At 41.7% G+C, this 27,688-nt stretch overlaps 1 protein-coding gene across 1 annotated transcript in view; it reads left to right on the forward strand.

Moving 5' to 3' along the window:
• Window positions 1-27,688, forward strand: part of LOC126213176 (uncharacterized) — a 207,369-nt gene that overhangs the window by 77,855 nt on the left and 101,826 nt on the right. The window contains exon 4 of the mRNA XM_049940804.1: window positions 26,366-26,543. Coding sequence (XP_049796761.1) covers window positions 26,366-26,543 — 178 coding nt within the window. The remainder of the gene's footprint in view (window positions 1-26,365; window positions 26,544-27,688) is intronic.

Genomic DNA, 27,688 nt, shown 5'->3' on the forward strand with positions numbered 1-27,688 from the left:
ATCCACGTCTCATCCATTGTCACAACCGACGAAAAGAAAGTCCCATTCATGCTGTCATTGCGCGTCAACATTGATTGGCAACGTGCCACACGGGCAGCCGTGTGGTCGTCTGTCAGCATTCGTGGCACCCACCTGGATGACACTTTTCGGATTTTCAGGTCGTCGTGCAGGATTGTGTGCACAGAACCCACAGAAATGCCAACTCTGGAGGCGATCTGTTCAACAGTCATTCGGCGATCCCCCGAAACAATTCTCTCCACTTTCTCAATCGTGTCGTCAGACCGGCTTGTGCGAGCCCGAGGTTGTTTCGATTTGTTGTCACACGATGTTCTGCCTTCATTAAACTGTCGCACCCACGAACGCACTTTCGACACATCCGTAACTCTGTCACCACATGTCTCCTTCAACTGTCGATGAATTTCAATTGGTTTCACACCACGCAAATTCAGGAAACGAATGATTGCATGCTGTTCAAGTAAGGAAAACGTCGCCATTTTAAGTATTTAAAACAGTTCTCATTCTCGCCGCTGGCGGTAAAATTCCATCTGCCATATGGTGCTGCCATCTCTGGGACGTATTGACAATGAACGCGGCCTCATTTTAAAACAATGCGCATGTATCTATCTCTTTCCAGTCCAGAGAAAAAAAATCGGAGGCCTTAGAACTTGAATGCACCTCGTATGTTTTTCTTTTTTGAACAAATATGAATGGACTGCGCCAGAATATTGACGTGTGCACAGTTCAGTTATTTTCTGGTGCAGGCCATTCATATTTTTTTAAACAAAGAAAAACATATTTATGTAGAAATCACCCTTAATCTTGCCGGCCGGAGTGGCCCAGCGGTTCTAGGCGCTTCAGTCTGGAACCGCGTGACCGCTACGGTCGGAGGTTCGAATCCGGCCTCGGGCGTGGATGTGAGTGATGTCCTTAGGCTAGTTAGGTTTAAGTAGTTCTAAGTTCTAGGGGGCTGATGATCTCAGATGTGAAGTCCCATAGTGCTCAGAGCCATTTGAACCATTTCATTTAATCTTTTATCTATATATCTAATGTAAAGAAACATATCTGTAACATGTACAACATCTTTGAAGTGACAGTGTAAATGTAATGTGCAGTGGAGAGGACATACATCTGGCAACATATGCAGACTTTTAATGACTCTACCGTGCCTGTAATTTCAATTCACTGTCAGAAATTTATGTTTTTTAACCTGTAAAGTGCTTTTTCTAAATAATAAATTTTTTCATTACCAAAAGATGCAAACTATCCTACGCTGCCATTGGTCTGCACTCATCACCGACATAAGCCATGTAAATAAACAATTCTCCATCTGAAGACGATAGTGTGCACAGTCATAAAGACAAAATAAAGAAGTGACTGATGCAGAAACTGTTTATTTGTAACAATCCCACTCTTTTCACTGTGAGGTACTGGAAGGGTTAAACAAAAAGTTTCTAACGCTAGACATGTTTTTTGGTTTAACTAAGGCGTTTGATTGTGTTGATCAGAAAGTATTGCTCCAGAAGTTTGACCATTACAGAATATGTGGAGTAGCTCACAATTGGTTCAAGTCTTAACTTTAGCAACAGACAGCAAAATTTCATTATTCACAGTGTTGAGAATGTCTGTGATGTGGGATCTGAGTTGGGTACAGTCAAGTGGGGGTGCCCCAGGGATCAGTGTTGGGGCCACTCCTGTTACTTATTTACATAAATGATATGCCCTCTAGTATTACGGGTAACTCTAATTTCTAGGTGTTCAGATAGATAGCAAACACAATTCAAAAATTACTTCACTGTCGCAAAACTAACATATCACCAGTACAACACTAATGGTGGGAACTAGATCCTGCAGAAAACAAATGGCAGTCGGTAGAGCAGTACTGACAACATATGGCCAGATGAAAAAATAATTTACCACGTTATACTGAAATTATGCTACCTGATTCATTGTGCCCCGTGGTTCAGAGTGCCCCACTCTCCCCTATGAAAAGCCTCAAAGAACTTCTGATAATGTGTACTATGTGATTTACGTACAAGATCATTCTTATTAATGTTTAAAAAGCCCCAAAGCGAAGTGGATGACACTGAGCCAAGTTATTTAAAATAAGACTGGTGGGGCCGCAAATGTCGGGAAATACCCCAAAAGCAGATGACAAATGTTGCAGAGTGACAACCATATGATGTACCTCGCTGTATTACGAGTAGAAAGGAAGAAGGGAGAGGGTGACATATATGATGATTAGCCAAAGTCTTTATTTGCGTTTTCAGTGACGTGATATGTTTTATAGGCTGTGATGTCTCTGTCGACGAAGCTTTCCAGTCCAGAGGCGTTTGATACACCTGTACCACCTCGTACAATGGCTACCATTAACCAGCCATTACCATGTGCAAATGTGTCATTCAAATCAATGCTGAAGTTAAGTCTGCGTCCACAAAATACAGCGGGTCCATCTAGCAGAGCGTGTGCAGCAACAGATTTAATTGAGTTCTTCTTCTTGTCAGCGGCAGATGTTGTCATTTCTACATCTTCTATTGTCTTATATATTGTCTGTCTTGCACGACGTCGTTGTCTTCTGTAACGCATCTTGGCAGCGTTCAATGCAGTTGCCTGTGCGACAGCAGCAGCGCGAACGAGCTGCTGCGCGGCAATCGCTCGCTTACGTAAGATCGTGTCAGCCCGCGCTCTGCAGAAACTCGTCCCCACGGTTATCTGCTCCATGTTAAACCGCTGTACAAACTCCGCGGCACAGCCCTAGTAATTTTAAGGGCCGTGTGCTTGCTGCCAAGATAACGTCGCGCCGCCTCATCGGCGGGTTCAAAGGTCAACTGCTCGGAGAGCTGCCGCAACTTGCTGTTGCTAACTCTATGCGCTGCAGGGGGGGGGCTGCGCCCCCCCTGACCCCCCCGCCAAAAAAAAACACACAACCTAACCTAGGTTATAGGCTATGATGTCTCTGTCGACGAAGCTTTCCAGTCCAGAGACGTTTGATACACCTGTACCACCTCGTACAATGGCTACCGTTAACCAGCCATTACCATGTGAAAATGTGTCATTCAAATCAATGCTGAAGTTAAGTCTGCATCCACAAAATACAGCGGGTCCATCTAGCAGAGCGTGTGCAGCAACAGATTTAATTGAGTTCTTCTTCTTGTCAGCGGCAGATGTTGTCATTTCTACATCTTCTATTGTCTTATATATTGTCTGTCTTGCACGACAATAATTTCGGACAAATGTACAGTACGAAATGCCAAAAATTCACGAGATGTAAAACTTTCCAATCCAGTCCTAGAAGCATCATGACAAACAACAGCAGCAAAAGTAATCCAACCATTACCTATACTACTTGATTCGGATGATTTTGCAATAGAGAAATTCAATTTCAGACCTAAAAAATATTTAGGACCTGACAATATAGATATACTCGCAATCTTCTTGAGGTTCGATACCTTCTTACTCGTACCTGGCGCTGGAACGGTACCAAAAGTGCCAGTAATATTCAACAAATCTATTTGAATGACACATTTTCACATGGTAATGGCTGGTTAACGGTAGCCATTGTACGAGGTGGTACAGGTGTATCAAACGTCTCTGGACTGTAAAGCTTCGTCGACAGAGACATCATAGCCTATAAAACATATCACGTCACTGAAAACGCAAATAAAGACTTTGGCAAATCATCATATATGTCACCCTCGCCCTTCTTCCTTTCTACTCGTAATAGACGTAAGATTAATGTAAATGAAAGTGTATTTATTTGGTGTAAAGGAAAAGGAGTTGGTGAGTATGTTAAATTCGTTGGAGATTGTACACTGTATTTCCACAAATAAAGTGATCTGTAGCGTAGCCCTGTAACCTAGGTTAGGTTGTGTGTTTCTTTTTGGCGGGGGGGTCAGGGGGGGCTGGGCCCCCCCTGCAGCGCATAGAATTAGCAACAGCAAGTTGCGGCAGCTCTCCGAGCAGTTGACCTTTGAACCCGCCGATGAGGCGGCGCGACGTTATCTTGGCAGCGAGCGCACGGCCCTTAAAATTACTATGGCCGTGCCGCGGAGTTTGTACAGCGGTTTAACATGGAGCAGATAACCGTGGGGACGAGTTTCTACAGAGCGCGGGCTGACGCGCTCTTAACGTAAGCGAGCGATTGCCGCGCAGCGGCTCGTTCGCGCTGCTGCTGTCGCACAGGCAACTGCATTGAACGCTGCCAAGATGCGTTACAGAAGACAACGACGTCGTGCAAGGAAGAAGGGAGAGGGTGACATATATGATGATTTGCCAAAGTCTTTATTTGCGTTTTCAGTGACGTGATATGTTTTATAGGCTATGATGTCTCTGTCGACGAAGCTTTCCAGTCCAGAGACATTTGATACACCTGTACCACCTCGTACAATGGCTACCGTTAACCAGCCATTACCAAGTGAAAATGTGTCATTCAAATCAATTATGAAGTTAAGTCTGCATCCACAAAATACAGCGGGTCCATCTAGCAGAGCGTGTGCAGCAACAGATTTAATTGAGTTCTTCTTCTTGCCAGCGGCAGATGTTGTCATTTCTACATCTTCTATTGTCTTATGTATTGTCTGTCTTGCACGACGTCGTTTCCTCAAGGGTCATTCCTTCTATTCTGTCAAGGAGTTCCTTGAAAAATGAAGCTGATTCTTGTCGAATTGTGGATTACGTTTACTTAAACTTGTGGCTTGACTTTTTTCAGGTTCGTAAACATTTTATTTTTATCTGTTATTACTTTTTTGTTGTAATTTCATCTACTGACACATTCCATGACCTTGGAGGTTTGCTCCTCAATTTGATCCTACGGAACTTGAGGTGTAAATAAAATTAAAAAAAAAAAAAAAAGCTGTCCAAAACATGTTTCGAAAATTTCTTTTTTTCTGAATGTTGGTATTTAATACATGTATTGGTACACAGCTGACCATCAGAAATACAGCAACTGGGAACATAGCAAGTAGCGAAATTTAACTTATCATACACGTATTGTTTGGTAGGAAGAATACTGTGTTAAAAACTTGGAGGCAGTTTTAGGGTGTACAGGGTGTGAAATTTTGATCACAGAGCTGCCATCTGGTGATAACAGCGCACATACCTGGCTGGGTATAGAGGCGGACAGAGTTCGCATGACAGGTAAGGGTGTGTAATTCTGTGCAGCAGTCGTACTGCGTGGCGAGTGCTGACAGCCCAGTCTCTCTGCAAAATTAGACGAGAGGTTTTCAGTGGGTGAGAGATCTGGAGAATGAGGTTGCTACAGCAGCAAACAAACACCTTGTTCTAGCAGAAGTGTACCATAGGTCTTTGGTGGAACAAAGTGTTCCCGACAATTGGAAAAAAGCACGGGTCATTCCCATTTCCGAGAAGGGTCGTCAAACTGATGCACAAACTACAGGCCCGTATTTCTGACATCGGTCAGCCGTAGAATTTTGGTAGACACTTTACACTCACCTTTTATGACTTTTCTGGACGCCAAGGAGCTCGACTGTAGTAATCGACGCAGGGTCCAAGAACGGTGGTTGTGTGAAATACAGCTCTCTCTGTTAACCCGTGAGGACTGAAAAGCAGTAGTTACTGTTCTATGGCTTTCAAAAGCCATCAGGTACAGTTCTGCATTGTTCTCAAATGAACAAAATGTAAGCGTACGGAATATCGGACCAAAAGTGTGATTGGATAGAAGAGTTTCTAGCGGTGTCTTCAGACGTAAAACACTCCAGGTGTATCCGAAGGGACTGTTGTAAGTCCATTAAATTTCACAATATACACAGCGATTCTTATTAATGTTTAAAAAACTCTGAAGCGAAGTACATGATGCTGAGACAAGTAATTTAATATAAGGCACACGGGGCTGCAAATGTCGGGAAATAACCCCAAAAGTGGATGACGAATGTTGAAAGTGTGCCATCACCAGGTGACCTACCTTGCCACACATGCAGCAGTGGAGCCTATTGTCTGTCACATCTGACAGTCCCGACCCGAGTCAAAATATTCACGTCGGTGTGGCCCCGGGCCTACACGCTTGAACCCTACACACGATTTTAGTGCACGGTACTAAGGTTCGAGTCTTGCAACTGGCAGGCAGTATTTCTTTGCATTGCTTTAGACAATCGTGTATTTACATTGACGAAATATTCATTATTTTGCTTGCCAGGCTTGCTGTCTTGACTGGTTAATTGTAAAGTACAGGACAATCAAACCTAACCATACTGTGTGAGCAGTAAATAAATATAAGCTTTCAAATCGCATTTTTTACCAGTAAATAGCCTACCTCTTCTTTATTGCATAAAGTCTTTATACAAGAAAAGAAGAGACAAAAGGAAAAAAACACACAATAAGGACTGCTTCTACTTGGTTACAGTGAGAACAATAACATTGCCACTTCTACCTCAGACCACATTGATACAAGGTGTTTGAGAACAGAGTTGCTTACTGGAGCAGTAATATCAGAAATTGAGTCCGCCTTGATGCAAAACACCTTGTTATTCGTTTATTGCTTTATTATCCCAAACTAGTTTCGGCGACAAACATCACCATCATCAGTGGGGTTTTTTAATCTAAAACATGCAGAGAATGGCATGGTTGTGTACAAACACAGTAAAACATTATTACATTTTTACAATTCGTCTTTTGAAATATAGTTTTCTATTGATACTTTCATACTACCTTGTTTATTGTATGTTACAGCATGTTTTAAGCAATTATTGGCGCTGTTTGTAAAAATGTAATAATTTTTTACCATATTTGTACAACCATGCCATTTTCTGCATGTTTTAGATAAAAAAAACACTGATGATGGTGATATTAAAACTAGTTTGGAATAATAAAGCAATAAACGAATAACAAGGTGTTTCGCATCAAGGCAGACTCAATTTCTGATATTACTGTTTTTCTATGCAAACACGGACCAAATGGAAAAGTTCCAAGATAATATTATTGTCTACTGGAGCGTTGGTTAGCACTGCCACCTAACAGTGAGGGTAGGATCAACAAGCCCGATCACTCCACGTACAGCGAGGTACATCATACGGTTGTCACTCTGCAACATTTGTCATCTGCTTTTGGGGTATTTCCCGACATTTGCGGCCCCACGAGTCTTATTTTAAATAACTTGGCTCAGTGTCATCCACTTCGCTTTGGGGCTTTTTAAACATTAATAAGAATGATCTTGTACGTAAATCACATAGTACACATTATCAGAAGTTCTTTGAGGCTTTTCATAGGGGAGAGTGGGGCACTCTGAACCACGGGGCACAATGAATCAGGTAGCATAATTTCAGTGTAACGTGGTAAATTATTTTTTCATCTGGCCATATGTTGTCAGTACTGCTCTACCGACTGCCATTTGTTTTCTGCAGGATCTAGTTCCCACCATTAGTGTTGTACTGGTGATATGTTAGTTTTGCGACAGTGAAGTAATTTTTGAATTGTGTTCAATACTTTGTCACCAAATTTTAGAGAAAGTAAGTCATTGTAACAGTATCAATACTGTATTTTAATTATATAGATTTTCAAATATTAACAATGTTCATACATAACCTCACATGAGCTTTGTTTGAAATATGTACTGTTGGGCCACATTGAACCGAGCTCTCCCGGGGCAAAATGAGCCGTGGTCCATTGTGCCCCAGGGTGGTCCATTGTGCCCCAGGACTCTTTTAATTGTGCAATACGAGCACTCTGTACTTTGTGAATGTATGCTTTCCCAGCGTATACAGTTGGCGAAGAGTTCTCGGGCTTCCGGCCGGGTGGCGGTGTCTTCAAACTGCGACGTTTCGACGAGTGACATACTCATCATGATCTGGCGAAGAACTCTTCACCAACTCTGTACTTTATTTCCTTATCAAGGGTAAAAGTATATGTGTAGGTATTTAAGGCTTGTGGATGTGTCTGGTGAATCTGAGTACAACTTTGAAGACTTGGACAAATTACCAGAAACAGATGATTTTCTTTTGACCAAATTTGAATTGGAAAACAAAACACCGGTTTACTATGTGGGGAAGATTTTGAAACCGAAGGATGACGCAGGAGAATATCAGGTATCATTTTTGAGAACAAGTGAAAAAATGGGAGGGAAGTTTTATTTTCCTCACGTAAAGGATGGAGATTTTGTTCCAGCTAGCAACATACTTTACATGCTCCTATGACCTGCTACTGATGGTGTGAGATAGAGACAAAAATCATATTTAAAATCTGGAATCAGCTTCGAGTCCATTGACGTTTGGTAATTCCAAAATAATTTACATGACTGCACGGTACGATTTGTGCTTTTACCAGAGGGGGGATGTCTCAGGGGGTTAGTATAATTATATATGTTACTAGCTTGGACCGTGGTTAAACAGCTATTTATAAATAGGTGTTAATGCCGAAACTCACTATTCACGTGTATGCACTATCAGAAAAGCCATCCCTTGTTATATCTTTAAAAGTACATTATAGGTAAAGCTTATTTACAAAATCATCTACATACAGGTATGCGAGGGGAATTCAAAAAGTACAGGCACGTTTGTGAAAAGCTGTACTTATTCTGATGATAGAAAACTGAAACATATTAATAGTAAGACTTATTAAAAACTTTCAGTATTCAGCTCCACAAATTTAAATTATATGTAAAGTTTTACTCCAGTGTGTGGGAAATACACATCCCAGGTTGGGATGCATAAACTAAAACCAGAGGAGGGGATGGTATGATGCAGGGGGGGGGGGGGGAATCCCCCCCATCCCCCCTTGCAAATTGCACACTGCATGATTGTGTGCCTACAGATTTAATTATATGATTCACACGTGGAATATATGTAAACATTATGTTTAAAGTACATTTACACTTACTTTGTATGCTAAATAGGTTCTTTCAATGAACCTGTTTAAAGTGGTTCATTGTTCCCCACATGTGGGGCACAATGAACCATTTACCAAATTTTCTTCAAAGGCGTGTAGCTAAAAAGCAATTAATGACAATACAATCATATAAGGCCATTTGATACTTGAAGGATTAAACTGTAACATCTGCAGATCACTACTCTGTAATAAAATTATTGGATGAGTAACACGGGGAAATATTTTTTATGGTTCAATGTGCCCCACTCTCCCCTACATGAGGCTACTGTAAACAAAGAAACAGCATTGCTAAAAAGTCGTACCAAACTGTATGAAGACCTGCAAAGGACCAAGGCTAGTTGTACAAATGTAACATACTGTGTATAAGTAGACAGACAGACACATTATTGTACAATTACATTATAGCAGAACAATCAGTGGAGGCAGTTACTTCTTTAAAATACAGGGGGACAATTATTAAACTATATGAAAAAAAATTAAATTAATTACGAACTACAGCATGCACATACTTTATACAACATGTAAATGTCACTACAGGTATTCGGACTTAGGTTATGACGTGTTCGATATGCCTCCCACCATTGGCAACGATGTGGCATAGACGAATAGCGAAATTCTGCACAACCCGCTGAAGTGTCAGAACATTGATTCTGTCAATGACCTGAATGGCTGTTTTCAGCTCGGCAGTGGTTTTGGGGTTATTGCTGTACACCTTACCTTTAATATAGTCCCACAAAAAGGAGTCGCATGTGTTCAGATCCGGAGAATGTGGCGGCCAATCGAGGCCCGTTCCAGTGGTCTCTGGGTATCCCAGAGCCAGAATGCAGTCTCCAAAGTACATCAAACACTCTCTCTTGCACAAACCACATCTTGTCAAAATCGGGGTCACTTTGTATAGTGGGGATGAAATCATCTTCCAAAACCTTCATGTACCGTTTGGTAGTCACTGTGCCATCAAGGAATATCGCACCAGTTATTCTGTGACTGGACATCGCGCACCACACAGGCACCGTTGAGGGTGAAGAGACTTCTCGATCATGAAATGCAGATTCTCAGTCCCCCAAATGCACCGGTTGTGCTTATTAACGAACACGTTCGAATGAAAGTGGGCTTCTTCGCTAAACCAAACTATACAGCGCATACTAACTCGTATCGTGCCCCGTGGCCAGCGCAGTTTGAATGTCGTAATGCAAACTGTTCAGAAGTTACAACAATTTTATAGCATATATTTCAAAAATTGCCATCCCATCTCAGGGAGTATGCGTATGGAGTGATTTGAAGTATAACAACCGCATAAAACTAATTACAGGAAAGGTAGATGCCAGACAGAGATTCACTGAAAGAATTTTCTGGAAATACAGTCCATCAATGAAGCAGGTAGCGTACAAAAACCTCATTTGACCAGTACTTGCATATTGCTCACCAGTATGAGATCTGCACGAGATAGGATTGATTGAGGAAATGTCGAAGATCCAGAGAACAGCAGAACATTTTGTTACAGGCACTGTTCATGAGCTCGAAAGTGTCACAGAGATGGTCAGTTGCAGTGGCAGATGCTGCAGGAGAGACATTCAGCATCACAGTTTGGTTTACTGTTAATATTCCGAGAGCGTGTATTCCCAGAAGAGTCGACAAATACATTATGTGAAAAGACAGGAAACATAAAATAAATTAGAGAGATTCGAGCGCACACAGCAATCAATCTTCCCGTGAACTATTTGCAGCTGAAACAGGATGTGGGTGGGGGAGGGGGGGGGGGGCAAGGCGGTGCATAGGGCACTCTCCACCACACACTGCAAGGTGGCTTATAGAGTACTGTTGTGGGTGTAGACATATCAAGGTGTATCGAACAGTGCGGGTGACGTGATCTCACGTTATCTCGTCCAAAGATAAAATTACAGTTATCTCGGTGGCAGGAGGAACAAGACTTCTGGTCAGTGTATACAGGATTATAAATACAAAATCAAATAGGTGTAATGCAGGAGCAGGTTTAATAATGAATAACAAAAATAGGAGTGCGGGTAAGCTACACTCCTGGAAATTGAAATAAGAACACCGTGAATTCATTGTCCCAGGAAGGGGAAACTTGATTGACACATTCCTGGGGTCAGATACATCACATGATCACACTGACAGAACCACAGGCACATAGACACAGGCAACAGAGCATGCACAATGTCGGCACTAGTACAGTGTATATCCACCTTTCGCAGCAATGCAGGCTGCTATTCTCCCATGGAGACGATCGTAGAGATGCTGGATGTAGTCCTGTGGAACGGCTTGCCATGCCATTTCCACCTGGCGCCTCAGTTGGACCAGCGTTCGTGCTGGACGTGCAGACCGCGTGAGACGACGCTTCATCCAGTCCCAAACATGCTCAATGGGGGACAGATCCGGAGATCTTGCTGGCCAGGGTAGTTGACTTACACCTTCTAGAGCACGTTGGGTGGCACGGGATACATGCGGACGTGCATTGTCCTGTTGGAACAGCAAGTTCCCTTGCCGGTCTAGGAATGGTAGAACGATGGGTTCGATGACGGTTTGGATGTACCGTGCACTATTCAGTGTCCCCTCGACGATCACCAGTGGTGTACGGCCAGTGTAGGAGATCGCTCCCCACACCATGATGCCGGGTGTTGGCCCTGTGTGCCTCGGTCGTATGCAGTCCTGATTGTGGCGCTCACCTGCACGGCGCCAAACACGCATACGACCATCATTGGCACCAAGGCAGAAGCGACTCTCATCGCTGAAGACGACACGTCTCCATTCGTCCCTCCATTCACGCCTGTCGCGACACCACTGGAGGCGGGCTGCACGATGTTGGGGCGTGAGCGGAAGACGGCCTAACGGTGTGCGGGACCGTAGCCCAGCTTCCTGGAGACGGTTGCGAATGGTCCTCGCCGATACCCCAGGAGCAACAGTGTCCCTAATTTGCTGGGAAGTGGCGGTGCGGTCCCCTACTGCACTGCGTAGGATCCTACGGTCTTGGCGTGCATCCGTGCGTCGCTGCGGTCCGGTCCCAGGTCGACGGGCACGTGCACCTTCCGCCAACCACTGGCGACAACATCGATGTACTGTGGAGACCTCACGCCCCACGTGTTGAGCAATTCAGCGGTACGTCCACCCGGCCTCCCGCATGCCCACTATACGCCCTCGCTCAAAGTCCGTCAACTGCACATACGGTTCACGTCCACGCTGTCGCGGCATGCTACCAGTGTTAAAGACTGCGATGGAGCTCCGTATGCCACGGCAAACTGGCTGACACTGACGGCGGCAGTGCACAAATGCTGCGCAGCTAGCGCCATTCGACGGCCAACACCGCGGTTCCTGGTGTGTCCGCTGTGCCGTGCGTGTGATCATTGCTTGTACAGCCCTCTCGCAGTGTCCGGAGCATGTATGGTGGGTCTGACACACCGGTGTCAATGTGTTCTTTTTTCCATTTCCAGGAGTGTACTATGAACAGCATAGCGAATGCATTATTGTAGCCAAGATAGACACGAAGCCCACACTTACAACTGTAGTACAAGTTTATATGCAAACTAACTCCGCAGATGACGAAGAGATTGAAGAAATGTATGGTGAGATAAAATAAATTATTCAGATAGTGAAGGGAGACAAAAATTTAATAGTCATGGGAGATGCAAATTCAATAGTAGGAAAAGGAAGAGAAGGAAAAGTAGTAGGTGAATATGGAATGGGGGTAAGGAATGAAAGAGGAAGCCACTTGGTAAAATTTTGCACACAGCGTAACTTAATCATAGGTAACACTTGGTTTAAGAATTGTGAAAGAAGATTGTATACATGAAAGAGGCCTGGAGACACTGGAAGGTTTCAGATAGATTATATTATGGTAAGACAGAGATGTAGGAACCAGGTTTTAAATTGTAAGGCATTACCAGGGGCAGATGTGGACTCTGACCACAATCTATTGGTTATGAACTGTAGATTAAAACTGAAGAAACAGCAAAAATGTGGAAATTTAAGGAGATGGAATCTGTAAAAACTGAAAGAATCAGATGATGTAGACAGTTTCAGAGAGACCATTAGGGAACTTTTGACAAGAACAGGGGAAAGAAGTGCAGGAGAAGAAGAATGGGTAGCTTTGAGAGATGAAATGATGAAGGCAGCAGAGAATCAAGTAGGTAAAAAGATGAGGACTAGTAGAAATCCTTGGGTAACAGAAGAGATATTGAATTTAATTGATGAAAGGAGAAAATATAAAAATGCAGTAAATGAAGCAGGCAAAAAGGAATACAAACATCTCAAAAATGAGGAAGTGCAACATGGCTAACCAGGGATGGCTAGAGGACAAATGTAAGGATGTAGAGGCTTATCTCACTAGGGGTAAGATAGATACTGCCTACAGGAAAATTAAAGAGGCCTTTGGAGAAAAGAGAATACTTGTATGAATATCAAGAGCTCAGATAGAAAACCAGGTCTAAGCAAAGCAAGGAAAGCAAAAAGGTGGAAGGATTATATAGAGGGTCTGTAAAAGGGTGATGTACTCGAGGGCAGTATTATGGAAGTGGAAGAGGACATAGGTGTAGATGAAATGGGAGATATGATACTTCATGAAGAATTTGACAGAGTACTGAAAGACCTATGTCAAAAAAAGGTCCCAGGAATAGACAACATTCCATTAGAACTACTGATACCCTTGGGAGAGCCAGCCCTGACAAGCTCCAAAGAAAGCAGGTGCTGGCAGGTGTGAAAATTACCAAACTATCAGTTTAATAAGTCACAGTTGCCAAATACTGACACGAGGTCTTTACAGACAAAGGGAAAAACTGGTGGAAGCTGACCTAGGGGAAGATCATTTTGGATTCCGTAGAAATGGAATATGTGAGGCAATACTGAACTACGACTTATCTTATAAGATAGATTAAGGAAAGGCAAACTTATGTTTCTAGCATTTGAGGGCTTAAGGAATGCTTTTGACAATGATGACTGGGATACTCTCAAATTCTGAAGGTGGCAATGGTCAAATGGAGGGAATGAAAGGCTTCTTACAATTTTACAGAAACCAGATGGCGGCCATAAGAGTCTAGGACATGAAAGGGAAGCAGTGGTTGGGAAGGGAGTGAGACAGGGTTGTAACCTATCCCTGATGTTATTCAGTCTGTATATTGAGCAAACTGTAAAGGAAACAAAAGAAAAATTTAGAGTAGGAATTAAGACCCACGGAGAAGAAATAAAAACTTTGAGGTTTGCCGATGGCATTGTAATTCTGTCAGAGACAGCAAAGGACGTGGAAGAGCAGTTGAACGGAATGGACAGCATCTTCAAAGGAGGATAGTTCAGACAAGAAAGGAATAGAAGCTTTCGAAACGTGGCGCTACAGAAGAATGCTGAAGATTAGATTGGTAGATCACGTAACTTACGAGGAGGTACTGAATAGAATTGGGGAGAAGAGGAATTTGTGGCACAACCTGACTAGAAGCATGGATCGGCTGGTAGGACGCATTCTGAGGCATCAAGGGATCACAAATTTAGCATTGGAGGGCAGCATGGAGGGTAAAAATCATAGAGGGAGACCAAGAGATGAATACACTAAGCAGATTCAGAAGGATGTAGGTACTGGGAGATGAAGAAGTTTGCACAGGATAGAGCAGCGTGGAGAGCTGCATCAAACCAGTCTCTGAGCTGAAGACCACAACAACAACAACATGGTTTTCCCTTATACTGCAGTTATGGTGGCTTATTTGGCAGTTTAAAAAATGTAGGTATTACATTCCATATAGGTTTCCTATGGTCCACATTCACTGATTTACGTGAAGTGTAGTGAACAAAATTCTGCTTTGTTGATTAGATACATGACGTCTTTCTGCTAAAGGCCAGGTGATCTGGTGTTTACTAGCAATTCCTTGTTATGAAAGAAAAACATCATTATTCAGTAAATGTCTGTATTTTATAAAACAGTCGTAAATAAACTGTACTGTCCCATTTTGTACCATCCAGGGTCCTTAGGAAACTCAATAATGACAAATGTGGTGCTATTTTTTTTTAGTCATTGTCAATTTTTGTGGCACTACATACACCTCTTATTGTAAAAAGTATGTTACAAATTAATATAAATGGTGGCACTCACAGTCATCCGATATCATATTCAGAAGTACCGCCTGCTGACCGCTCAGAATGGCACTATCGCTGTGTCGAGACTGAGTGTCGTGACTGGTATGTTAGACTGTTACCAAAGTGACAAAAGTGACGGGATAACGATGTGCACATTTAGAGATGGTAGTAGTATGACATACCCGAGGTATAAAAGAGCAGTGCATTAGCGGAGCTGTCATTTGTAGTCATGTGATTCATATGAAAAAGTTTTTGATGTGATGATGGCCAGATGATGGAAATTAACAGACTTTGAATGTGGAATGACAGTTGGAGCTAGACGCATGGGACGTTCAGTTTCAGGTATGTTGTTGTTGTCGTCTTCAGTCCTGAGACTGGTTTGATGCAGCTCTCCATGCTGCTCTATCCTGTGCAAGCTTCTTCATCTCCACGTACTTACTGCAGCCTACATCCTTCTGAATCTGCTTAGTGTATTCATCTCTCGGTTTCCCTCTACGTTTTTTACCCTCCACGCTGCCCTCCAGTACTAAATCGGTGATCCTTTGATCCTTCAGAACATGTCCTACCAACCGATCCCTTCTTCTAGTCAAGTTGTGCCACAAACTCCTCTTCTCCCCAATCCTATTCAATACCTCCCCATTAGGCCGGTATTACACTATCAAATTTCTTTGTCAAAGATTTGATCAAATATTCCGTCAAATATATTTGTTCAAGATGGCTGACAACAACTTGTTATTAACCGCAGCAGTTGCACGTACCGGAATTGCATTGTGTGCACATGCGGAAAAGAAGTGGGGGAAAAAAAGGAACCATACATACGAGTTTGACAGTGTTAAATTCCTGGGATTACAACTTGATAATAAATTCAGTTGGGAGGAGCACACCACAGAACTGCAGAAACGCCTTAACAAATCTGTATTTGCAATTCGAGTGTTAGCAGACATAGGCAACATAAAAATGAAAAAGCTTACATACTTTGCCTACTTTCATTCCATAATGTCATATGGTATAATATTTTGGGGTAACTCTTCAAGTCAAACAAAAGTTTTCAGAGTCCAAAAGCGTGTAATACGTATTATTTGTGGAGTAAATACATAGACGTCCTGCAGAATCCTCTTCAAAGAACTGGGCATACTAACTACTGCCTCTCAGTATATTTACTCCTTAATGAAATTTGTACTAAATGATATATCTCTTTTTCCAACAAACAACTCAGTTCATACATACAATACCAGGAATAAGGACTTAAAAGCACTTGCTTTAGTTCAAAAAGGGGTCCACTACTCAGGAACACTCATCTTCAATAGTTTGCCAGCAAACATAAAAAATTTAGTTACAAATAAAGATCAGTTTAAAAGGAGCTTGAAAGACTTACTAGTGGCCAACTCCTACTCCATTGACGAAATTTTTAATAGAAAGAAATGATGTATTTATTCATACTATTAGTATTGTTATTTCAGCTTAAAAAAATTGACATGTTCCACATCCACGAGGATCTCCTCAGCACGGATCTATGGCACTAAAAACTAATATAATCTGGGTGAAGCCGTGGGTTTTACGACGACACGATAAAAGCATTCAACAAAACTTGTTACGTGAGCTTACAGCGGAAGACGTCAAGTTGTACATCAATTACTTAAGAATGGATGAGCATATATTTCTGTATGTGCTCAGTGAAGTGTATCCCCATATCACAAAGCACAATATTAACTTAAGAACTGCTACATCTTCAGAAGACAGTCTCACTGTAACACTCCGATTCCTTGCTACAGGAGAGGGTTATGTTACGTTAGGTTAGGTCAGGTCAGGTCTCCAATCTTCTTAATCTATTTTTGTATTCAGGGTGCCTAACTTTGTAAAGCGCCTCGTCAGCTTCATACATCTCTATTAATTTTCTAGTTGTTGGCACACACCAGTTGTATTTACCGGCAATGTTTGTACTAACACTACAGACGACAGAACGCTGCAGATTTGATCAAATATTGGACGACATTTGACAAAGTTCCAATTACACCATCAAATATCTTTGACAAAGATTTTTGACAAAGGAATTTGATAGTATAATACCGGCCTTAGTTATGTGATCTACCCATCTAATACTCAGCATTCTTCTGTAGCACCACATTTCGAAAGCTTCTATTCTCTTCTTGTCCAAACTAGTTATCGTCCATGTTTCACTTCCATACATGGCTACACTCCATACAAATACTTTCAGAAACGACTTCCTGACACTTAAATCTATACTCAATGTTAACAAATTTCTCTTCTTCAGAAACGCTTTCCTTGCCATTGCCAGTCTACATTTTATATCCTCTCTACTTCGACCATCATCAGTTATTTTGCTCCCCAAATAGCAAAACTCCTTTACTACTTTAAGTGTCTCATTTCCTAATCTCAGATATCATAAGGGAAGTCAATATTCTGAGAGCCACAGTGTCAGGAGTGTGCCGAGAATACCAAATTTCAGGCATTACTTCTCACAACACAGTGGCCGACAGCCTTCACTTAGCGACTGAGAGCAGTGGCATTTGTGTAGAGTTGTCAGTGGTAAGAAGCGAGCAACACTGCATGAAATAACTGAAAAAATCAATGTTTGACATACGACTAATGTATCCAGTGCTGTTTTCCTGGGGGAACGCTGGGGGATGCGCACCCCTAAACTTTTTCGTCGACAGAGTAATTTTTTTACGATGTTGAAAACTTTGGAGAGTGCCTTATTTCACAGACGTAAATTTTTTTATTTCATTTTTTCGTGTCGGTAATTGCAATACGAATGATACCAGTGCAGATTTGGTAGGAAAATCGATGTCATTGACTGTTTCGAGCATTTCGAAGCTGCGGCAACTGTTCTCGACAACTGAATCGCTGGCAGCCAGTTTGACAAGCGTGTAGTGCCTTCGCCCACAAATAGTGGGCGATGGTAGTGCTAAACTGATATGCGTGCGCTCAAATCGCATGCTTCATTTGAGCTGATGTAAACTGATGTGTTTGATACCACATTCTCTTGTATGTTTGTGTGTTTCTTTGTATCGCCTGATTCATTTGTGCTCTAAAGTCAACTGAAGAGTCCGATACTTTTTTTTTTTCAGTTCGTCATGTTGATGACGTCCGGGCTAAAAGCAGACGGGTGGTATCCCATGCTTCAGTTATAACTACAGCTACAGTGTGTTAACTGTAAGACGGTAGAGTTGTGAGGGGAGTGCGGGGAGAGGAGGAAGCAAGCATTGGCTGGCGAGGTGAGAGGAGGCATTGGGGGGGGGGGGGGGGGACAAGGCACGCCTACCAGTTGCAGTGCTGGCACTACAAATTGTGCGTCATGCTTACACGAAAGCAGACGAAAGGCTTGGAAGTAAAACTCGCTTTAAATGTTGTTCGTAAACGAAACTGAAATCGTCATGCACATTAAAAATCTATATATATAAAAATGAATGTATGTATGTTTGTTTGTATTTTGCGAGCATCGCTACGTAATACTGGTTTCCTTCTAACTGTAGGCCTACCGGTAGGGGTTGTTGGCGACTCCCGAGATGGGCCGGCAACTGCCTCTTCACTCATTTTGATAATGTTTAGCACAACTGCACAATAAAAACACGCAGAACAGTACAGCACAAAACAATAACGAAGCAGACGACAATGGCTACCTCGTACAACACAGTCAGCTAGGTAATGTCGGCAGCAGTCGAAACTGAGTGCCTACCAAAACCTCCCAACGTTTACCGATTCGGGACTAGGGAGAGGTCTGCCATCTAAAAGTTTACACACTGTCATTTTCACTGCATTATATCCCGTGTCGGAGTACCCTCAAACTTGTTTTTAGAAAAAAAGCACCGAATGTATCCATTGGGACAGTTGTGCGAAATTTGGTGTTAATGGGCTACGGCAGCAGACAACCGATGCGAGTGCCTTTGCTAACGACACATTGCCTGCAGTGCCTCTCCTGGGCTTGTGTACATATCGGTAGCACCGTAGACAACTGGAAAACCGTGGCTCGGTCAGATGAGACCCGATTTCGATTGATAAGAGCTGGTGATGTGCAGACCCGACAAAGCTATGTATCTAATTTGTCAACAAGGCACTGTGCGAGCTCTTCCTTTACGACTCGGCCATGTTTATGTGGAATGTACTGGATGCTTTGGGTGTTGGCCTTCATCGAGACAATTTGTCGCCATTTATGGAGTCACATTTTCCAACCGACAATGGAAATTTTTTGTGGTTGATAATGCACTACGTCACCAGGCCACAGTTGTTCACGATTGATTTTTAAGAACATTCTGGACAGTTCAAATGAACGGTTTAGCCATCCAGATTGCCTGACATTAATCCCACTGAATATTTATGGGAAATACTGCACCGGCAACACTTTTATGATCACGGAGGGATATAGGTGCAGTATTTCTGCAGAAGACTTCCGACATCTCCTCAAATCCGTGTCACATCGAGTTCCTCCACTGTGCTAGGCAAAAAAAGGTTTGACGTGGTATTACGAGGTATCCCACGACTTTTGTCTGCCCGGGGTACGGCTGTGTTGTCAGTAGCACGGGGCCACTGGGGTTTGGCGTAGTGTCGAGCACGACTGTCCTGAAATCTAGCACGACACTGAGAATGCCCCTCCTGAACCCAACAATTGCATATTCACATGTCGGTCATCAGATTGTGGTTCACATGAGCAGCAATATCTCTAAATGATACACCAGTCTTGCTAGGACACATTTCTGTTGCTGTTGGATTCTGAATTTTGCTGGTACACATTCACCTTCATAAGGTGTATATGCCTGGGACAACTGGATATCCAGAAAAAATCCGGTATTTTTTTAGAAATCTGGAAATTGTTCATAGTTTTACTTCTCAGTCAAATTTTTGCAATTTTGACTAGTATGAACTGATACTCCAACAAAGAATTTTACTTTAGCCCGTTATTGCAGAATAGTACTGCAAAAAAATAGAAACAAGAGAATAACACGAAACAAAACTTCAGCTGCAAAGAAAATGTGCCATTTACAGGAACAAAACACAGTGCTTGCACAAGCGTCTGCCGATAGCAAAATGTCAGAGACTATGCAATACTTCGTAATGACAAACTGCTTTCGAAGAGTGTGATATCAAAATTATTTACATTTCTAACAGATCGTGGGAAAATATTGCAAATGGTAGGTTGGCAGAAGCATTGCTTTCAAAGTAAATTTCCTTTTATGCAAGATGAATTGTTACGTGTGAGAATGTGGGGCATCACACCGTCATTCAAAGTTTAACACTGGGGACCAGCCACTTAGAAGAATATTGGGCCCAGAAGACAGCCAGTTATGTTGCTATTTAAAATTTAACTGATTTGATATATCTTAAAGGATAACACACACTAAAAAAGACTGAGCTTCAAAGGTTAGTCTTTCATATTTATTTTAGTTCTTTCATAGATTACAAATTATTGAATAGTGATGGTAAAAAGTATAATCATTCATCAAAATAAGTATGAGGTGAGTTCTTGAGCAATTTCACATATAAATGGCTTTTATATGGAAAGGTCGAAGTGCTCGAAGGAACATGTATTCGGACAGGTATCCTACTAAATGTTTGGTGCACAACAGAGAAATTTATAATCGCTTTTGTCAGAAATTTCAGCTGCTGCAATTTAAACTGTGCTTGTAGCGTCCTGAGTAACCACACCCTCGGAAAAAACAAGTTTTTGGCAATTGATATTATAGGTGAAAGCTTAGCTTTTCTTGTAGCTATATTGTATGTATATTAATTTAAACCTCTAAGTTGTCCTATTTTCGTGTTCGCAGTACATAACAGTGATGTTGCAATTGGCTGACTACATCACGTGTCGCATGCTCTGAATATCCACGTCATTGGCTGGCAAGACCGTATGACATGAGCTGTGACTGGCTGACAAAAATGCATCGCTAGCTAGATTTCAGTGCTTTGGAAGCTGCGGTGCAGCATCTGGTGGAACTTTGTTTATACTTTTGTGATACAAAAATATGCAGTGTGAATGTTGTCGTGCATCAAAGATCTTTTTGATGGGTTTCGTTACCTAGAGTGCTGAGAAGTTCTATGCCAGTGTGTAAAACCTTCACGATTCAAAGGATGGTGCAGCATCTGGTGGAACTTTGTTTATACTTTTGTAATACAAAAATATGCAGTGTGAATGTTGACGTGCATCAAAGGTCTTTTTGATGGGTTTCGTTACCTAGAGTGCTGAGAAGTACTATGCCAGTGTGTAAAACCTTCAGCATTCAAAGGATTGATAAGTTTTACAGCTCTGAGGTAGAGTATATTGACAGTACAGTGTATTTGTACCTGGGAAAAAACTGTATTTTTAACCACAAAAGTCTGCATGTCATGTTCTTACATGAGGCATAACATTATCTTCCCACAAACAATGTGATGTGTGAATGAGAAACCTACTGTGTAATCTTCTTTGTCTGTGTTGTTTGGATGAGACATTGTAACTCACCCGCACTACTCCCTTGACTCGGTACCCTCTGATTAGCATCTTTTCATTAAACTGAAGAAGTTCTCAGATGGACAGCACTTTTTAAACAATAAGGAGGTCACGGAGACTCTGACAGAATGGCTTCGGGAGGTGGAGTTGTAATGGATCTGGGAGATGTTATTTTTTTTACTGTATTTGTCGATACCAAATTGTAAATGTTTTTTTTATACTTTTTGTCAGAATTCATTGTAATTTGCCTTATTATATGTTAATTTACTTATGTTTTTGAGAGTGAAAGCATATTGATTACTATTAGTAAATGTATCGAAGAATAGCAAAGAGACTGATTACAAGTGGAAGCTTGTGTGTTGTGTAAAATGTCTTTGACGCTGGAGTCGTCTTTGACTATAGTCAGTCGGCAGCTAACTCTTGGTGTGTGTTGACGGAAGAACACTGTGTAGGTCGCCGTCATAAATAATTTTGAATTATGTTACTATTTTTTTTGTATTAACCATAAAAAAAGAAACTACATTTGAAGAAATGGTATTTGAAACACCAAAATGAGGCAAACACGTTGAACCACGTCTTTTCTGCAGCCGACAAAGATGCATTGTGGAATCATACCTAGACAACTGAAGCCAAGACTAATATCGCCTTGCAAATGTCTTAACGGAAAAGGTACTGTCACGAAATATGGCAAATTTAAGTAAATAAAAAATAGTGACCATATTTTCAACTTGTGTCTTAGCCGGGATAAAATATTTCAGAGTGGACAATATATGATGAGGGAATACAGAAGCTGCTGCGCTTCAAAAGTGCATTGATCTCAGTGGCAATTATGTGGAGAAATAATAACATATTTTGGCACTGTGTAAGTTTCACAAAAAATATTCAGTTTTCGATTTTTAACATTTGTTGTATTATTTTCTGGATGTACCTCATACCTGAGTTTTGTGTGATATGCTAACACAGATCCTTTTATCTGAGGGATAAATTGTGAAAGACATTGAAACCATATTTGTGCTCATTGCATCTATCTATAATCCACTTCTATAGTCACGTTTCTTTGCCCGATTACAAGCCAGAGTGCTTTCTATGAGGTTCCATTCTGTGTGTATTGTACACCCACAGAAAAAAAAAAAGTTGTAACACCATATAATAATTGATCTAGAGTAATGAAGTTTTGAGAAAAGTAGCACAAGGAAATTATGGGTGTACATTTGTCTAGGTAACATATTTAAGCAATTAACATTGCAGGATGACAGGTTAATGCAAGGGCGAGATAAGCCATTGCGAATGTGAAATGCAGCTACATTATTAACTAGTGTAACTGCCAGAATATTGAATGCAAGGATGGAGACGTGCATGCAATGTGTGTACAGGTGCCGGATGTCAGTTTGTGGGACGGTGTTCCATGCCTGTCACTACTGGCCAGTCAGTACAGGGACATTTAACGCTGTTTGCGGATGGTGCTCGAGTTATCCAATGGTGCCCCATATGTGCTGGAATGGAGACAGGTCTGGTCATTGAGCAGGTCAAGGCAACATGTCGGCTCTCTATAGGGCACGTTGGTTTAGAATAGTGGTATATGGGTGAGCGTTATCCTGTTGGAAAACAGCCCCTGGGTTGGTGTTCATGGAAGGCAGCACAACAGGTCGATTGATGTACAGATTTGCAGTCAGGGTGCATGAGATAAACATGAGAGTGTTCCTGCTGGAAAAAAAAAGAAAAAAAAGGTTGCTCCCCCGACCATAAATCCAGGTGTAGGTTCAGTGTGTATAGCATACAGACATGTGGGGCGGCGTGTGGTAAATTACATTATTATTTCTATTATTTGTTGCCGTTCTCAACACAGGCTCTCTAACTACAATTTCGGCAACCAGAAAGTGATTAGCAAAAACATGATGCCTGTAATTAAGAGTTCACTGTTCCCACTCTGATGGAGAATAAAAGTTATTGATTATTGGAGTTCGTTACTCTGAGGATTTAGGATGATGTCTGGGATCCATAGAAAATGCAGTTTACTATAACAATTTTCACTATATTCTGAAAATGATAAAGCGTAAAATTCCAGACAAATGATTACCCATATCAGCTATTGTACTATCAGAGCTGTTCAGAGTCTATTGTGCGGATCCTATTATCCCCAGATAACGAAACTGTCAGTAACCATTATTGATGTAAATGTTCAAAGTGAATGCTTGCCAAAATTTGATGTACTCATCAAACGCCATGCGAGTAATGGTAGAAAGTCTGTCCTGCGGCGACACGTGAAAATATGACATACGCAAACTGAGACTAAATCACTGGAGTCGTTCCATAATTAACACTTTACCCCAGTGCGAACTCACTGTTAAGTGCATATCGAGTTCCGTAATACGGCATCCGAGGCTGTTCCTGGCAACTGCACAAACGCGACGCGGCTTCCGACACGGAGTGCACGCTGATACGAATCTAGAAGAGAACTGGGGCCTTACTCTAGCTCGCACGCTCTTATTTATATAGCCGTGGTGCGGACCACCAAAGGCGCAGCCGACAACATTTGCCTTTTAGACTACCCGCTGGGCTAGCAGAAAACCACTTCAATTTACTAAATAATTAATTGCTTCATTCGCTGAAGGCCAAAGAAGCTCGCAATTTAATTGTGCAATCAGCATACAGTGAAGTATCTGTAATAATATTCTGATGTGGCTAGGCTAAATACTTTTGGCGAGAGAATTCTTTTAGTTGCACTGCACACAATAGACGAGCTCTGAACTTGCCCTTTGGAGAGACGCTACAGCTATAGTTTTATAGCTACTTTTTGGAAACTTGTCACATCTTTGTTGTTATAGCGTATCTCCATTATACCTAAATCTAAACATCCTAGCTTTATCTAATCACTTAGTTAATCTATCTTGCTTCCGAGCTTTTAGGACACAAAAACCGAAAATCATGAATTTCAACCAAAATATTACTTTGTGAGATCCAGCAAGCTGAATCCGAATATAAATTTTGAAGTTTCTAGCTCCTTCCTGTTGCGCCGATGATTTTTACGTAAAACGCCCAAATTTCGAAAACTGTTTATACCAAACTGAAACTTAACACATTATTATTTTAGCATCACTCCTGGCATGCTATTAACTTTTCAGATTATTTACTTTATTTTTAAAGTATTGCACAACATTCGTGATGTCATAGCTAGTTACAGCGGGCTAGGCTGGCACACAGTGGAAAGCATACGAATTTTATATGGCGTGCGTAGGCTGCTTCCCTACCGACAGTTCGATTGAACTGACCTGCTCCTAACCAACACAGATCCATCAAAGACACCGAGACAGAACCAGCTTTTATCTGAAAACACAACAGACATCCACACTGTCCTCCGATTAGCTCTCGCTTGACGCCACTCCACCATTACAGCGTGTTTATAAAAAAAAACCTGATGTGCATCCACATAGTGGCACTAATCGTGCCACTTCTATGTGAATGGCACGAAATTTGAATACACATCTTTCCGATGTAGATATACACCTACTAACTTTCGTTTATGTCGCACAATTCCATCTCGATGTTGCACCTTTTTTCCCATCGGTGTACGAGGTGCGGCTAGAAAAAAACTGGACTGATGCTGGAAAAAACATTTATTTACAATTATTTACAATTTCACGTTATCTCCTTCAATGTACTCTCCTCCTCGGTCTCTACACTGCTCCATACGAATTTTCCACTGTTCATAGCAATGCTGCAGATCATTTTCGGTAAGTCCATACATTACTTCCGTCGCTTTTTCTTTTACTGCTTCAACAGTCTCAAATCTAGTTCCTTTCAAAGCTGACTTGACTTTAGGGAAAAGAAAAAAAGTCACAGGGGGCCAAATCAGGTGAGTAGGGTGGATGATCTAAGATGGGAATGTTGTGTTTTGCCAAAAACGTCTTCACTGACAACGCACTGTGAGCTGGGGCATTGTCTCGGTGAAGGATCCGTGACTTTTTTCTCCACAAATCGTTCCGTTTTCTCCGTACTCGCTCACGTAGGGTAGCCAGGATGCTAATGTAGTAATGCTGATTCACTGTTTGTCCCTCTGGTACCCAATCAATGTGCACAATCCCTTTGATGTCAAAAAAAACAATCATCATTGCCTTGAATTTCGATTTTGACATTCGTGCTTTTTTTTGTCGTGGAGAACCAGGAGTTTTCCAATGCATCGATTGGTGTTTAGTTTCGGGATCGTATGTAAAAAACCACGATTCGTCGCAAGTAATAACATTTTGTAAGAAGGTGGGATCACTTTCAATGTTTTCCAGGATGTCAGAACAAATCATTCTTCGGCGTTCCTTCTGTTCAATTGTGAGACACTTTGGAACCATTTTTGAACACACTTTGTTCATGTTGAAACTTTCACGAAGAATCTGCCTAACACTTTCCTTGTCAACTCCTGTTAACTCAGACACTGCTCTGATTGTTAAACGGCGATCTTGTCGAACAAGTTTACCGATTTTTTCAATGTTTGCATCAGTTTTTGCTGACAATGGTCTGCCAGAGCGAGTGTCATCACTGGTGTCTTCGCGGCCATCTTTAAATCGTTTAAACCACTCAAACACTTGTGTTCGCGATAAACAATCATCGCCGTACACTTGTTGTAACATTACAAACGTTTCACTTGCAGATTTTCCTAGTTTGAAACAAAATTTGATGTTAACACGCTGTTCTTTCTGTACACTCAACATTTTCCGACGCACAGACAAAACGTCAACTACTTAAAACAGACGCCACGGGCAGACCGAGTGCAGGAGGCAGATGAAACTCGAGCAGTAGGCGGAGCGAGAGTCACGTGACAGGCCACGCGACTTTCAGCCTTATTACATTCGTTTTATTGTTTCACCAGTACTAGTCCGGTTTTTTTCTAGCCACACCTCGTATACCAGTATACTTTGTATTATCAGCAGGCTTATTCCCCAGATGACAAACATCATCTGCAGTGATACCTGTGCAAGCTGTGGTTGGAAACGTGTGTGTAATGGAACTGACTAACAAACATTCTTCCAGGGTGGCCAGTGAATCTGACGAACAGTGCAGTGTGATGGGATTTGGTCACGTGACTCCTGAGGGTGACAAGTGCAATATTCTGCATACGATGGAGATTCAGATGGGGACACCGCAAGATTGTGGCTCCCACGATGACAGCGTGCAGAACTACGTCTGTGGTGCAACTGCAGAGCAGCAGGTGAGGTTACGGCAACAACTCGACAGCATCTTTTTCCACCAGACGTAGATATTAATTTCATTTCATTTTCACTTATCACTTAAATCGTGCACATGCGAATGCCTGTGATATGTCAATATAATGAACTAATAATGGGTGGTCAGTGAAAGAATAGGAAACAGTGCAATTTTACAGCAGCAGATACAGTTTTATGAAGTACGTAATCTATGCTGAGGCAGAATAACTATGATCCATTTTAACAGAAGTAGTAAGTTTTAGTTGAATGAAATGTACAAGAAGGCACTTAAATTATCACTGAGATTAGAAATGTACACAAGAAACTCCAGGAATAATTTCAAACCAAATTATTAGGAAATACCAGAAATTACTTCTTGTTGTTGTTGTGGTCTTCAGTCCTGAGACTGGTTTGATGCAGCTCTCCATGCTACTCTATCCTGTGCAAGCTTCTTCATCTCCCAGTACCTACTGCAGCCTACATCCTTCTGAATCTGCTTAGTGCATTCATCTCTCGGTCTCCCTCTACGATTTTTACCCTCCATGTTGCCCTCCAATACTAAATTGGTGATACGTTGATGTCTCAGAACATGTCCGACCAACCGATCCATTCTTCTAGTCAAGTTGTGCCACCAACTCCTCTTCTCCCCAATTCTGTTCAATACCTCATCATTAGTTATGTGATCTACCCATCTAATCTTCAGTATTCTTCTTAGCACCACATTTTGAAAGCTTCTATTCTCTTCTTGTCTAAACTATTTATCGTCCATGCTTCACTTCCATACATGGCTACACTCCATACAAATACTTTCAGAAAACTTCCTGACACTTAAATCTATACTCATTGTTAACAAATTTCTCTTCTTCAGAAACGCTTTCCTTGCCATTGCCAGTCTACATTTTATATCCTCTCTACTTCGACCATCGTCAGTTATTTTGCTCCCCAAATAGCAAAACTCCTTTACTACTTTAAGTGTCTCATTTCCTAATCTAATTCCCTCGGCATCAACGGATTTAATTCGACTACATTCCATTATCCTCGTTTTGCTTTTGTTGTTGTTCATCTTATATCCTCCTTTCAAGACACTAACCATTCCGTTCAACTGCTCTTCCAAGTCCTTTGCTGTCTCTGACAGAATTGCAATGTCATC

The sequence above is a fragment of the Schistocerca nitens genome, chromosome 11 (assembly GCF_023898315.1).
Source record: "Schistocerca nitens isolate TAMUIC-IGC-003100 chromosome 11, iqSchNite1.1, whole genome shotgun sequence".
Classification (NCBI taxonomy): Eukaryota; Metazoa; Arthropoda; class Insecta; order Orthoptera; family Acrididae; genus Schistocerca; species Schistocerca nitens.